Source organism: Chenopodium quinoa, unplaced genomic scaffold, assembly GCF_001683475.1.
Source record: "Chenopodium quinoa cultivar QQ74 unplaced genomic scaffold, ASM168347v1, whole genome shotgun sequence".
Taxonomy (NCBI): Eukaryota; Viridiplantae; Streptophyta; class Magnoliopsida; order Caryophyllales; family Amaranthaceae; genus Chenopodium; species Chenopodium quinoa.
The window spans coordinates 2,264,932-2,279,528 of record NW_018743196.1 but is presented as its reverse complement, the minus strand read 5'-3'; the positions used below and the strand labels follow the sequence as shown (position 1 = coordinate 2,279,528).

The window sequence follows — 14,597 nt, the reverse complement described above, 5'->3', positions numbered from 1 at the left end:
ATACACCTTGATTGATGATTAATACGAGTAGTTAGTTGTGCCCATGTACTCGACAGTTACCTTAGAATACTCGATGTACCCAAGACCTAGAGCTTGGAAAACTATCACTTAAGACCACATATGCACCATTATACTTTGCCTTACCTCCCAACTTACATAGCATAATTCTTTGGTTGAAAAAAAATTAATCCAGGCATGTTTCTTACATAGTATTAGTACAATAATACACCATTGTTATTGTATTTTAAGGAATGGAAGTAACAATCTTATGGAACGAAATAATATTAACGGTCAGAATTCATTCTCATTTAAGTTTTGTTCTTACTTAAATGAGTGTTTCTCTTATAATATTTTCTATATAATACTTCGTATATTCATAAGTGGTTACTAGACCTTAGACCCGGGATCTTGTTCTCTACTCAAGTAATCAGTTCAGGTCTCGGTCCGGTTTTGAACACTCGCATAGTCCATAACACACCACAAGTTCTTGAACTAGGCGCACACTCGCATAGTCCACAACACACAAGTCCACAACACACCACTACCTCGTATAGTCTTCAATAGAGGGGTTTAGCAGGGGTTTAAGCTAGAGAAGAGCATTCTTAATTGTGCAAGTTTTTCTCTTTGTTCTTCTATTCTTCAATCAATTATTGAAGCTACTCTCCAAAATGAGAAGAGCATCAATCAAACTCCTCTCTTTCTCAAAACCCAGATCAATTTCTCGCAATTTAACCACCCAAATCTGTTCAACCCTAGTTTCAACTGATCAATCATCATGTACCCAGTTGAACTCTTGCTCCAATTCCAAGGGTTTACTCTTTTTAACCCCCAAAACCCACCAATTCCAGAAAACTCCATCTCAAAATTTCAACACCCAAGTTGAAATTCACACTAAATTACCTTCTAGGCAGAGGAAAATCAAAGAAAGATCGCAAATTGAGAATGATTTCGAGGCGGCGAAGACGGCTGAAGATATGCTTGAGGCTTTCAAAGAAATGGAGGCGAATTTTGATGAGAAGGGTCTTGGTTTAGCCTGCTTGAAAATTGGTCTTAAACTTTACCAAGAAGGTGAGGATCCTGAAAAAGTTTTACCTTATGCTATTAGAGCTTTGGCTGTTTTTGATAGTGAAAATCAAATTTCTTTACCTATTGCTATGACTTTACAGCTTTTGGGTTCTACTAGTTATTGCTTGAATAAGTTCAGTGATGCTTTAGGGTATCTTAATAGGGCTAATAAGATCTTGGGTAGGTTAGAGGAGAGGGTAGTTTTCGAGCCCAGGATTTGAAACCTATTTTACATGCTGTTCAGCTTGAATTGGCTAATACTAAGACTGCTATGGGTAGGAGAGAAGAGGCATTGGGGAATTTGAGGCACTCAGTGGAGATTAAGGAGTTTTTGTTGGGTGAAGATAGGAAAGAAGTTGGTAATGCTTATAGGGACTTGGCGGAAGCGTGTGTTGCGATTTTGAACTTTAAGGAAGGCTTACCGTATTGTTTGAAAGCGTTAGAGTTACACATAAAATTGTTGGGGGATAATTCGGTAGAGGTTGCTCAAGATAGGCGGCTTCTTGGGGTAATTTACACTGGGATGGAGCAGTATGAGAAGGCATTAGAGCAGAATCAGTTATCTCAGAAAGTTCTAAAGAATTGGGGTCGAAGCTCTGATTTGCTTCGTGCTGAGATCGATGCTGCTAATATGCATATTGCTCTTAGGAGGTTTGAGGCAGCTATAAACACGTTGAAGGGGGTTGTTCAGCAGACAGAAAAGGATAGTGAGAATCGGGCTCTTATTTTTATTACAATGGCCAAAGCGTTGGTCAGTCAAGAGAAGTTTGCTGATGCAAAGCGGTGTCTAGAGATTGCTACCAGTATACTAGACAAAAAGGAAAAGTTGAAACCCTTAGAAGTATCTGAGGCTTATATGGAGATATCTATGCAATATGAGACAATGAATGAATTTGAAACTGCAATATCCTTGTTGAAGAGAGCACATGCTTTGCTTGAAAAGCTGCCTCAAGAACAGCATTCTGAAGGAAGTGTGTCTGCTAGGATTGGTTGGTTACTCTTATTGACAGGTAAGGTTACACAGGCTATTCCTTATTTGGAGGGTGCTGCTGAAACTTTAAAAGAAAGCTTTGGCCCCAAGCATTTCGGAGTTGGATACATCTATAACAACTTAGGGGCAGCTTATTTGGAGCTGGAAAGACCACAGTCAGCAGCACAGATGTTTGCTGTTGCAAAGGACATCATGGATATCTCGCTTGGTCCTCATCATGTTGACTCTATTGAGGCATGTCAAAACCTCTCAAAAGCATATGCTTCCATGGAAAGGTACATGAATATTTGTAGTTTATAAGTTTACTATATCTAAGTGAATATCAAATTTATCTTTGGAATTGCTTAGAAGAACTGCCATCGTTCACATCTTTGTGTATTGTTGCCATTTTTCTCTCTCTCCTTGCAGAGGTTTTTGAGTTCTAATTTGAGGCATTTTATTCGATCCTGGCACTTCATAGCTCTTAGTTACATATTAGGCACCTAAAATGCCAGTTAATATTAAAATTATCAGTAACGTTAGGAATGAATTATGAGTCTAACTTCAAGTAGCAATGGAATGTGCCAAAACATGGCATATTATTGTTCCAATATCTTTACTGGTTTCATGATATTGGCATATTGCTTCATGGATTCCTTTTTCTTGTTCTTCAAAATGTTTCTCAGGTAATCAATTTTTTAAAATCTATTGTGTCTTTAGAGTAACCTAATTCACTTACACTCCTCGTCACTTACTAGTCACTCGTGAAAGGACAAGAATTGGTGGTATGTATCGGACTTTTAAATTTGAATAATATAACTAGGAGCTATTGCAAATGGTGTACCATGCTCCTATACCTCTTCAAAGTTGAAAGTGAACCTTATCTCAAGTTAATATGATTTACTAGAAAGTAGAGCTGATAAAAAGGGGGCTGTTCTAATTCACGAAGTATTTTTGCTCTAAACTGTGACCAACTGACACCTGAATGCATGATTAGACCATTTGGCCTTTTACCCTCGCCAATTTGGGTCGAAGTAAAAAAAATATATGGCCTTTGAAAATAGTCTAGGCAGTCCTTTTCTACCTGCGTTCTGAACCATGATCAGCTTTACTTGATTTAGTCTTTAAAGAATTCTCTCTTGTCATGAACTCATGATGTGCTGCAAAAGTGCAAAACTGTAGTGCTAGTGCTAATTCTTAATGTAGGTGTCTTGTGGTGCATACGTTGAAACTGTACTTCTTGAGGACAGCTGTCGCTCAACGAGTGGAATGCTACAGAACTACAAATGGGTGTACATAATTGTCAAATGCTGTTGCTTTATTACTCACCTTGTTAGGCATTAAGTAGTTTATTTGTACTGGTTTATGTGAAATTATTCAGGTTCCCAACCTGTCCCAACCTGTCAACAGATGAAACTTCTTCGTATTTGAAAATTTCTCCCTTTCATATATTGCATTTGTTGAATTGCAGTTATGCCCTTGCAATAGAATTCCAGCAAAAAGCAGTTGATGGTTGGGGAGGTCACGGGAAACATGCAGAAGATGAGCTTAGGGAAGCATGCAGGATTCTGGAGCAGCTGAAGATCAAAGCACTAGGTGGCTTCTCTTCCAAAGTGCTCCCAACAAAGGCCTTGCCCTTGCCTCAGAATAGCAATCCTACCAGGATAGAAAGAAGACGAGGACAGAAAGAAGACAACCATGCTCTTGTGGAAGGTACATTCAGCAGTTGTTTCTGGGGAGTGCACTTCTTGCCATAATTTTTATGTGCTGTTTTGTTTTTAAATATTGGGTTAGACCCGGGGGTGGTGGGGGGGGGGGGGGGGGTGGGGGTTGTGGTGGGGGGTGGGCTTTCTGGTTGGTGCTGGTGATAGGTTTTGAAATTCGGATGATATGCTAGATATATTTGCTTGCTTTGCTCCTGTTTATATTTTGGTTTTGGTTTTCTATATGAGTTCTTATGGTTATATTCTTTGGAAAGTGTACATGCTTGCATCTTAGCTTTTGTTAGATCATTAGGTGTGATCTTCAACTGCAATGTTGTAATTGAAATAGTTATAAGGGATTGGGGAAGGAAGAAAGTTTAGAACAAGAAACAGAGGAGCCTGAGAAGGGAGATTTCGAATTCAGAGGAAAGAGTGAAAAAAAAAGGATTGAGAAGTAATAGGACTTAAAGAAGAGAAATGTTGGACCTAATTAATTTAAACTTGGTTCATTGCCATCCTATAGTTGAAAATGAGGAATGAAAAATACCCTAACATTGAATTCGGAGATAATAATGTAATAAGGTAGTAAAAAACTAGAGATAACCAATTGACTATCAATTTACGGTATACAATGAGCAGGGAAGCATATAGTTCGGATATGGGTCAATGTCAATCTGATGATATAAGCAGATTAGAGAAAACAAGTGAATGGGGAAGAATATTCCTATTAATTTAAATGATGGGAAAAAAGGAAAGAGGAAGATGGAGGGGGTGGGGGTGGGGAGAGAAATGAGGTATCGAAGTATGGAGTGATGTATAAAAGAATGAGAAAGATTGAATATGAGAAGAGTTATGTATAAGAGAGTGAGAAATAATAATTATGAATATGAGAGTTCTTTAGCAAAATGAGACAACCAAATCACCCATCCTTGTATTAAAAAAAACGAATGTGCTAAAATGTCAAATTTGGAGAGCAAAGTGAATGGAGGAGTGAGAAATAATATCATTTAGGGAAGATAAGTGTTTGACTTAATTAAGTTAAACTTGGTTCAATATCATCCTATAGTTGAATATGAGGAATGAAGTGAGTGTAAATTGAATTCAAAGGGGATAGACTGATAGTGAAATGAGATAGCTAATAACTAGAGAGAGTAGAGACAACCAATTGACCATTTGACCGTCAACCTACAGTAGACCGGTGTGAAGCAGTTCTTATATGGATCAATCAATTTTTTAACTACCCACGATAGGAATACAGACAACTACAAAGAATATTCCTAAATCATGGAAAGTCGAAAATCATAATCACGAGCCATTTTATACTCTAATCTCCATGCATATTGTTAGCTGGTTGATGCATGTGTAGTCTAACATTGGTTCAAGAATACATTTATCTTTTGACTTTACATTTTAGAAAATTACTACTGCTTGTTTACTCATCATCTACATTCAATACCTATACTTCTATCTTTGTTTGGTGTTAAATATTGTACTTTAAAATCTTCTCACATTCTGTGTATGTTTATTAGGTTGTGAATATTTTTCAGTCAGTCATTTATCGTAATCATTGTTAACAAATTTTCAAGTTTTTATTGTTCAGGTGTACTTTTATAGCCTATTTCTTTTCAAATATTGTCATTTGTTGTCTATACATATTGATAATGTCTGATTTTAATCACGTCTCATGGGTTAAGTACAGCTTCAATTTATACTCATTGTTTAACTAATTTTCAATGTCGTTTAATAATGTTATACTCATGTTAATCTATAAAGTCACATACATCGTTCATGATATTGTGTGGTATCACACGCGATTGTAATATTTTTTTAGTCTAATGTGCTGCACAAGAATATTGCATCCTGTAGTATTTGGATTAATTACTAATGTTGTGCTATCATGTAGGTGGTGGAGGCGGTTTGCGAAGTTAAAGAGAAACTACGAATGTGTTAGGAAAAGCTTTTGAGGGGTTTGAATATCAACGAGTAAGATGCGACTTTGAAGATTGTGATCTTTGGTTGATCGGCTTTAGGTCTGTTTTAAGGGATACATTAGTGTTTCCTCTTGGAGCTTGGCAGAAAAGAATTGTTGCAAACCTGTATCAAATTAAGCATGAAAATACATTTAATGGAGGAAGAGAAAAGTTTACGAATAATCCCTTTGCATTGTTTAGATATATAATCAAGGTATTAGTTGTATTTGCTTCCTTCCCTTTGCATTGCTTAGATATATCATTAAGGTATTACTTGTATTTGCTTCCTTCTAATTGTTTTGTACTCCTTATTGCTAACAAAGGCAAGAATGGCAATAAAGGTTTGGTTTGAGTTTAAGCTAGGGTGAGAGTAGAGGATAGAGTGCATCTTGGCGTATTAGCTCCTATGTGTTTCCAAAACATACAGGAGAGTAAAATAGTCATTTGACATTCATAAAGATATATTTTATGGTTACAGTGGTCATTGTTGTGTATTATTATGTATGTATATTATACCATTAGATTCCGCGATATATAACCACATAAGTAGGTGCATAATTGCTGAACACTTCATATTTTGCCATGAGCTATGTTTGATGCTTAGTACTTGTTATTACCCTGTAAAATTCATATCAATATATTTCGATAACAATTAGATAAAAACATATTTATTCCCTGACCTCCTTGCTTTAATAAACAAGGATACATAATATTAATAATATTATTGTTGTCCTGCTATTAATTGCAGTTTTCATATAATTCTAGCCTTAAGGTTTAATCATAAAACCAAAGTCTTCAAGTATAGCATGTCTCTCCCCATCATGACCTGTGTAAACCTTAAAGAAATCTCTATACTTAAATGCTTTAAAGAGAGGAGGATTGATTTCTGCTTGAACAAGCTCCTTCGCTGGCTCCACCATGCATTCATATGATGGATTAATGAAGAAGGCAGCACTGGTTCGCGCCTCAGTGGCATTGCTCACTCTGTGCACTGCAGCTTTCATCCCTCCATTGCTTACAACCTACACCGAATAATGTTTCAATAAAGAAATTCAAGTGATTTGAGAAGAACATATGAAGCTTATCTAAGACATGTAAGGGTGTATATAATTGTACCTCGAGTTGATTGCCAACAAAGATAACAAATGCATCAGGGACGGTATCAACACTCAACCATTGGCCATCCTTGAAAAGTTCAAGGCCGGGAACGTGAAGAGGCACAGCTTGAAGAATGGTTATAAGGTTGGGATCCGAATGCTTAGTTAATCCAAGAGTTAAACTTGGATTAGAGCATGGTGGGTAATGATTAACAGTCAAGATATTATCAGCGCTTAGCTCACTTGCAAAGTACCCTTTTTCTAGCCCAATTCCCTCTGATATGCACTCTAAAATCCTTGCACCTAGATCCTTCAATTCTGTAACATATGCTCCTACAATCTCCCTGAAAACATTTAAGCACTCATATAAATTAATTAACTAGTGAGTAGCCCGAGCATTGTCCCGGGTTGCTACTTTTGTAATCGTGCAATTAGAATATCTTTAATAAGGATTTTGAAATTTGAAATCGATATTATTGAATTTTATTTTTTTTAATAATTTAATAATGTGGTTTACACTTTATATATATATATATATATATATATATATATATATATATATATATATTCATATTTATAATTATAATGTGCTTGATAATTGGCTAATATGGTTAAATAGCTAACTTTATTAGAAGTAGTTGGGTGTTCGAATTTGACGTTTTTATAAACACCCTTTAATATATTAGTATAAATAAGGCCCCGTTCACTTCACTTTATTAAATTTCTTTTTTAAGTTTACTGATTTAAACTGAACTAAAATTATTTTTCCTGAACTAAACTTATTTTTACTGAAATGAAATTAATTTTATTGAACTAAAATTATTTTTACTAAACATTATTTATTTGAAGTTCTCTCATTGTCAAAATTCATCAACTTGCTAGCATAAAAATATACTCTGTATTATAATAAATTATAATGTGAAAATGATAATTATTTACTTGTAATTCGTAAATTAAGATATTGATGATTATTCCTTCAAAAAAAAAATTATTGATGATTAAATATTGTTTTTGAAATTTAAAACCTTAGAAAGGAAAGAGTGCCGACTATTAAAAAAAATGAAAAGGTTAATTACTTGTAATTTTCAGGATTTTGAGGCCAAAACTTAATGCATTCCTCCAAAGGACTACAATGGTGCTTCAAAACATCCCTCCAATAGTGAAACTTTTCGGTGTTAAAGTTGTAGCTGCTTGAGTATATTCTGCAAAACTGATTTAAGTCCTCCTCCATGTTTATTTTTGATTTTTCTTCTGGTGGCAACTCAAATACTTCTTTGAACACTTTCAATGCTTCATCAATCAAGTCTTTTGAAACCCCATGATTTATCACCTAATCCCAATAAAATAATGGCAATCAAAATTAATTCTTTTTGCTTTTTATAATTAACCCACAGTTGAAAAATAACTTAAGTATTGATAGTTGACATCAAAGTATGAACCTGAAATAAACCAAACTCTTGGATAGCCTTCATAATATGCTTCGATGCATTCTCTTCTTGAAGATCAATGATGGGAACATCAGCTTTTCCAGAAATAGCTACAAGACAAAAAATACGAGTTACATAAAAGGATAAAACTAAGCCGGGCAAAAGCTGACCCAACCCGACCTGAAATAAACGGGTTTTGAATGAAACTTTCAACTCGTTTACGTAAATAGGTCGACCTGAAAATAAACGAGTTAGGTTCAGGTCGGGTTTTATTTTTTGACCCGTTTAAGTAAACAGGTTGGGTTTGGACTAGAGATGCTGACCTGTTTAAATAAAAAAGTCAACCCGAATCTGACCCAACCCAACTTGATTGTCTGCCCCACATAAAACTAACACTTAAAACAAATATAGAGAGTGACTTGATAGATTGTCTTTTACGTACATATTGTAATATAGGGTGACTATATTTTCATAGTGTACAGAAGAACAAATCATAATCATTATTTGTTAAACATTTTGTACTAAAGCAACAAACTTACGTGGTCTTCTTTCAGGAGGAAACACATAGTTTTCCACAGTTTTTCCATTCGCAGTAATGCAATCTGAGAGGAGGTTTGCCATTAGTAATATGTGGGTGGAATTTATAAAAATTGTTTGTGAAGTGGTGCAACTCGTAGATAACACACATTTATATATAACATGCATGTAAGATGTTAATGAGTATGCATGTCTATCTCTTATCCTCCTTTTTTTTTTTTTTTTTTTTTTTTTTACACAAATGTCTATCCATTATCAAAGGTGATTTTTTCCCCTATTACATATTTACAAAATCAATATCTATTTGATTTCGTTCACACTTGTATTTGATATATTGTTATATGAATCCTTAAGGATAGGATTTATTGTTATATGAATCCTTAAGGATATGGATTTATTTCCTATATAAATACAGTTAGGTTGATACATATGACTTCTTAAGGTTTTTCAACACTTCTCAATTTATAAGATACACAAGAGAGTGGGATTTCATTCAAGAGGATATATAATATGTATATAAAGAAGGGGAAGATAATACCCATATTAAGAGGATTATATATGTACATAAGAATGGGATTTGATTTACACAATAATAAAAAAATATTCTACATGCAACGTATGCATAAGTTAAAGATATTATTTGATTGAAAATATATTAGCAAGATAATATTAAGAATATATCTTGATATTATTTTCCACGTATTTCACCATTAATGTTTTTAATTATTAAGCATTTACCACAAAAAAAAAAGAATATTAAAAATTATTATATTTTTTTAAATGATAAAAATTAAAAATATAAAACTATAAATTTTAACAATATCTCATATATATATATATATATATATATATATATATATATATATATATATATATATATATATATATATAAAGTTTTTAATATTTGAACATAAAAATATAAATGTTTATTATGGAGTATATAATATGGGATTGGCCGGAAGGAGTAATTTTTAATATGTACATGTACTTTTTAATTCGTCATTTTTTACATGTTTTGTCATTAACTATACTTTGACTAGTAATTTTATAGTTATGATATGAAACATATAGGGCATGTTCACATTTACTGAATTAAAATTGGCCAAAATTGTGTATGAGTTACTCGTAAATATTTCTAATTTTCTAGTCTACTAAATTAATTTAGGAACAGAGGTAATGTATATAGTCAACTAATTACTAGTACAGTAATATATTAATATGAGCCCTTTATACTTGAATAATTAGCAGTACCTAAGTATTTGACATAAAAGTTGGAAAAAAAGGGATGACCAAGGTCACATTGTAGTTGGTAGGGAGTTCATATGCCTTGTGACTTTGAGGTCATACACAATCTTTACCAACTACGTTTGTAAGTAGAGAGATTCTCTTACCTTCTATACAAACGCACTTCCACGATATGTTTGTATGTATTTCTACTTTAACTTATTTTGTGTGACAAAAACAATTAAAGTAGCTACGACCTAACATTTTGTGTCGAAGGTGGTATAATTTTGGCATTGATGATTATTAGATCTTAAAATTATAAGTTTCAAGTATAGCATCTCTATCCCCATCATGGCCAGTGTGGATGTTAAAATAGTCCTTGTATCGAAATGCTTTATAAAGTGGACCACAATCTCCTGCTTCAGAAAGAGCTTTAGCCGGCTTAACAATGCACTCCATCGATGGACTAACGAAGAACACTGCAGTTGTTCGCGCATTGTTTGAGTTTGTCACGACTCGATGCACCACCCCTTTCATCTTCCCATTACTAACAACCTGCCTCAAGGTGCACATTATTTAATAATCATCACTCATGCTTTACTTATATTTTACACATTTACTAGGTGCTTGGTACGAGGAATTGTAGAACAATTTAATAATTGTATCATTTGGAACTATATTTATTACCTCAAGTTGATTGCCCACAAAGACCAGAAATGCATTAGGAGCTGTCTCAAAACTAAACCATTGTCCATCCTTAAAGAGTTGGAGCCCCGGAACATCGGCGGGTGCTTGAACTATATTTATAAGGGTCGGGTCTTTGTGCTTGGGTAGCCCTATGGTCAAGCTTGGATCAGGGCATATCGGGTAGTGATTTATAGTTAAAATGTTGTCTTCAGTTAGTTCATTTGCAAAATAATTTTTTTCTAACCCAAGTCCTTGGGATATATTCTCTAAGATCTTCATTCCCATGCCCTTCAAGGCAACAACATATGCTCCAACTATCTCCCTGAAAATTGAAGCATGAGTACAACTCATTAACGTTGTATGTATTTTGACCAAAAAAGGATTACATATATACTTTGTATTCAACAATTGGTAGACTTCAGTATTATGTACTTTTACTTTTAAAAGAAGCCAATACGTCTATTTTCACTTGAGCGTACACATTATTGAACAAATGGTGTAGACACAAGCAGACATGCCCATATATTATGCGTTCAAATTATTAAGCCAATACGTACTTATTATGCGTTAAAATTAAAAATGTTTAGTGAGTGATCTGATTGATTACCTATAATTTTTGGGATTTTGAGGCCAAAATTTGATGCATTCCTCCAAAGGGCTGCAAATATGCCTCAAAATATCCCTCCAAAAGTGAAACTCCTCGGTATCATAGTTATAGCTGCTTGAATAAATTCTGCAAATATTTTTTAAATCCTCTTTCATGTTTATTTTCGATCTTTCCTCTGGAGGTAAGTCAAATACTTCCTTGAACACGTTCATTGCATCATTCATTAACTCGTTAGAAATTCCATGGTTTATCACCTATTTTGAGAGAAGAAAATTATAGAAATAAATAAGTTATCCTTAGGATCAAGTTATTAATTAATAAAAATTTAATATATAATAAGATGTATGCACCTGAAATAATCCCAAATCTTGGCTTGCTTTCATAATGTGTTGGATTGAATTCTTTTCATCATTTAGATCAATTATTGGAATTTCAATTTTACCTACATGACCTGAAAATAATATAGAAGGATACTCAACTATAAGTTTCCGCATGCATGTCTTAATAACGCTATATTTATTTCACCTAATTAACTCATTACTTACCTCAACTCGTATTTCATGTTAGAGCAGAAATAAAGAAAAAAATGATTTTTTTTTTTTTTTAAAAAAAAGTTTAGATTAGATTAAATGAATGGCCATACATTATGTGTAACTCAAATTTATTAAATTGTTTGGTAAGAAGTGCGGATGCAGCATTGACCCTCCTCATACGCTGCCTCCGATACCATGTTAGAGGACCGACTGAACCAAAAGGTTAAGCTGATGGTTGAATCCCATGAATATGTTTTATACTCTATCAACATTAAATATTTTTTTCACAAACATGTAATGAAGTAAGTTAAGATAAGTTTAACTAAGTTAAGATAAGATCAAATAGTAAAAAGCAAGTGAATATAATACACCCCTAGCAACTTATGTAAACTTATTTAACCGATTCAAACAGGCTTATACAAAGTAATTCACAACAAATTATATGAACTTTAATTAATTTGAATTTATCAAAAATTATTTTTATATGCATTTATCCCATTGTATTTGATCAAAATTAGTTCACAAAAAATTTAAATATTACACATCTTGTATCAATTTTTTAATTAAAGGACCGTCTTATCGCTATATACGAGTTTTTATTTGTTATGAGAGTAATCTCTAATTGGCTTGACTATCAATTTTGAAATGAAAGAGTATAATTCAAAATTAATTAATTAATTTATTAAAAAGCTAATCTCTAATTGGCTTGACTATCAATTTTAAAATGAAAGAGTATAATTCGAAATAAATAAATTAAATTTTTTTTAAAAAATAGACTATATATGTCAATACATATGGTACAACTTCACTCATTTTACTTTTATTTGCTAATTAGTCGCAAACAAGCACATCTTAGGTTTTTGGACAACAAGAAGCACATCATTATTTATTTATTTATTTATTTATTTTGAGGTGAATTAATTAAAATAAACTTTGAAAAGAATATCTCGGGCCAAGTTTGGTGAAAGCCAACTGAAGAAGAAGCAGATCATTTGGGCCTACTTGAATTATGTAACAAAGCTAAAATACATGAAACATAAATAAATTATGAAGATTATAAGAAAACTAAACAACTAGTAAAAAAAAAACTAACCCGTTCTTTTATCCGGCGGAAGCACATACTTTTGAGGAATTTCTCTATTTGCAATAATAACGCTAGTTGAGAGGAGGTTTGCCATAATTAGTATAGCTGCAATTTTTGACGAGAAAATGAATTAGCAATTTTGCCCCCCCCTCTTTATAGTACAAGTTTAGGTGCAACTTTTTTGCTAAGAAATCATTGTTTTTATAGAATTTTCAAAATATTTGTAAATTAAAGATATTGTACAATCTTGAATGATTATTGCCATATAATAGTATTTAATTAGAGTATATCTTGGTTGATCATATCCATAAATCCATACAGGAATATCTTGATTTTCAAAAAAAAAAAAAAAAAAAAAAAAAAAAAAAAAAAGGAATATCTTGATTGATTTAGTTTTAAGGATAATGTTATATGCATCCTCGAGGGCTGCATATAAGCATTTAATATACTTCCTTTTTTAGTATTAAGTTGGGAATTTATGAACAATTCACGAGTAAATCGGTGTAATAAATGTTAATTTTATGTTTATTCTTTGCGCTTTTAGCTTAGCTTATTATATGCAGCCTGCATATATCTTTTCCCTACAAATTCTTAAATTAACCCGGTTCACACTAATTTATTATGGACCACTAATATTAGAGAAAGTATGATTGTTTTATTAATTAAAAAAATGGGTCCCTATAAAAAAAAGGTCACTATAAAAAAATCATTTTGGTAATATATAGGCCTAAGTGGTTATTTTTGTAATGAAATATTTTATATACTGATCAATATGAATAATAAAGACCACTATGTTAAAATTACGGTAATAGAGTCGTATTTCAAGTTCACAATATTATTAAATGTTGTAGTAGTTTTAATAAATGTTACTATGTTAAAAATAAGGTTACTATGTTAAAAATAATGGTGACTATGTTCAATATAATGTCAGTTGCGTGTGTATAGATCTCGGATCCACAATAATATTATTGTGGACCAGGTCCACGCAAGTCTTTTTGTCTTTTCCCTAGTTTTAAATACTACTTTGGGATTGTCCCAAACAATGCCACGTGGCCCACATGTTATTAAAGTTTCTAGAATTTGATATTTTACATTTAATTATTCAATGCATTTATGAATAAGCTTAGGTGTTATATAACGCTCTCCTCAACTCATATTATGAATTATTGATTTTTTGTGTTTAAAATATTTACACCATGTAAGATTAAAATGAAGTGTTAGCCCCTAATCTATTAACATATAAACATGTAATTCTTTCAAAATTATAAAAGCTATGCACACATTGCATGCATTGACACTATCAATTACTAGTATTACTGATCGAATAACCCCAACATTGACGAAGTATCCCAATAATAATGACCTAGTAATCGATATAACACTAACGAAATAAACAGTATGACTGGCCACAATATGATCAGCTACATATACGAATTTAAGAAATCAAAATACTTGAACTCAAATTATATTAAGTTTTATGGCAAGTTGAAATTTAACGATTTAAGGTCAGAAAACTCAAATTGCATTTAGTTCGAATGCAAGGGTAAAAATTTGAGAATGAGCAACCCAAGTTCGGCCTATATATACTTACAAAGTTTCAAGTAGTAGCAACCCAATTTGCAATCCATGAGCTGGCCAATTCACTAATTTAAACTTTAATTAATTGTTTATAATTACATTTATGAATTATGAG

At 32.7% G+C, this 14,597-nt stretch overlaps 2 protein-coding genes and 1 pseudogene across 2 annotated transcripts; 1 reads left to right on the top strand and 2 right to left on the bottom strand.

Moving 5' to 3' along the window:
• The first annotated feature begins 540 nt into the window (after positions 1 to 540).
• LOC110733134 lies at positions 541 to 5,942 on the top strand (annotated as a pseudogene).
• A 533-nt stretch (positions 5,943 to 6,475) lies between these two features.
• LOC110732936 (hyoscyamine 6-dioxygenase-like) lies at positions 6,476 to 8,853 on the bottom strand. The gene is made up of 5 exons (XM_021912921.1): positions 8,772 to 8,853; positions 8,245 to 8,342; positions 7,882 to 8,135; positions 6,825 to 7,149; positions 6,476 to 6,730 (listed from the first exon to the last, which is right to left on the bottom strand). The coding sequence occupies exons 1-5, from the start codon at positions 8,851 to 8,853 to the stop codon at positions 6,476 to 6,478; spliced, it is 1,014 nt and encodes a 337-aa protein (XP_021768613.1).
• Positions 8,854 to 10,296: 1,443 nt separating this feature from the next.
• Positions 10,297 to 12,998, bottom strand: LOC110732935 (hyoscyamine 6-dioxygenase-like). The gene is made up of 5 exons (XM_021912920.1): positions 12,914 to 12,998; positions 11,638 to 11,738; positions 11,288 to 11,541; positions 10,681 to 11,002; positions 10,297 to 10,548 (listed from the first exon to the last, which is right to left on the bottom strand). Exons 1-5 carry the CDS (start codon positions 12,996 to 12,998, stop codon positions 10,297 to 10,299), a joined length of 1,014 nt encoding a protein of 337 aa, XP_021768612.1.
• Positions 12,999 to 14,597: the final 1,599 nt, after the last annotated feature.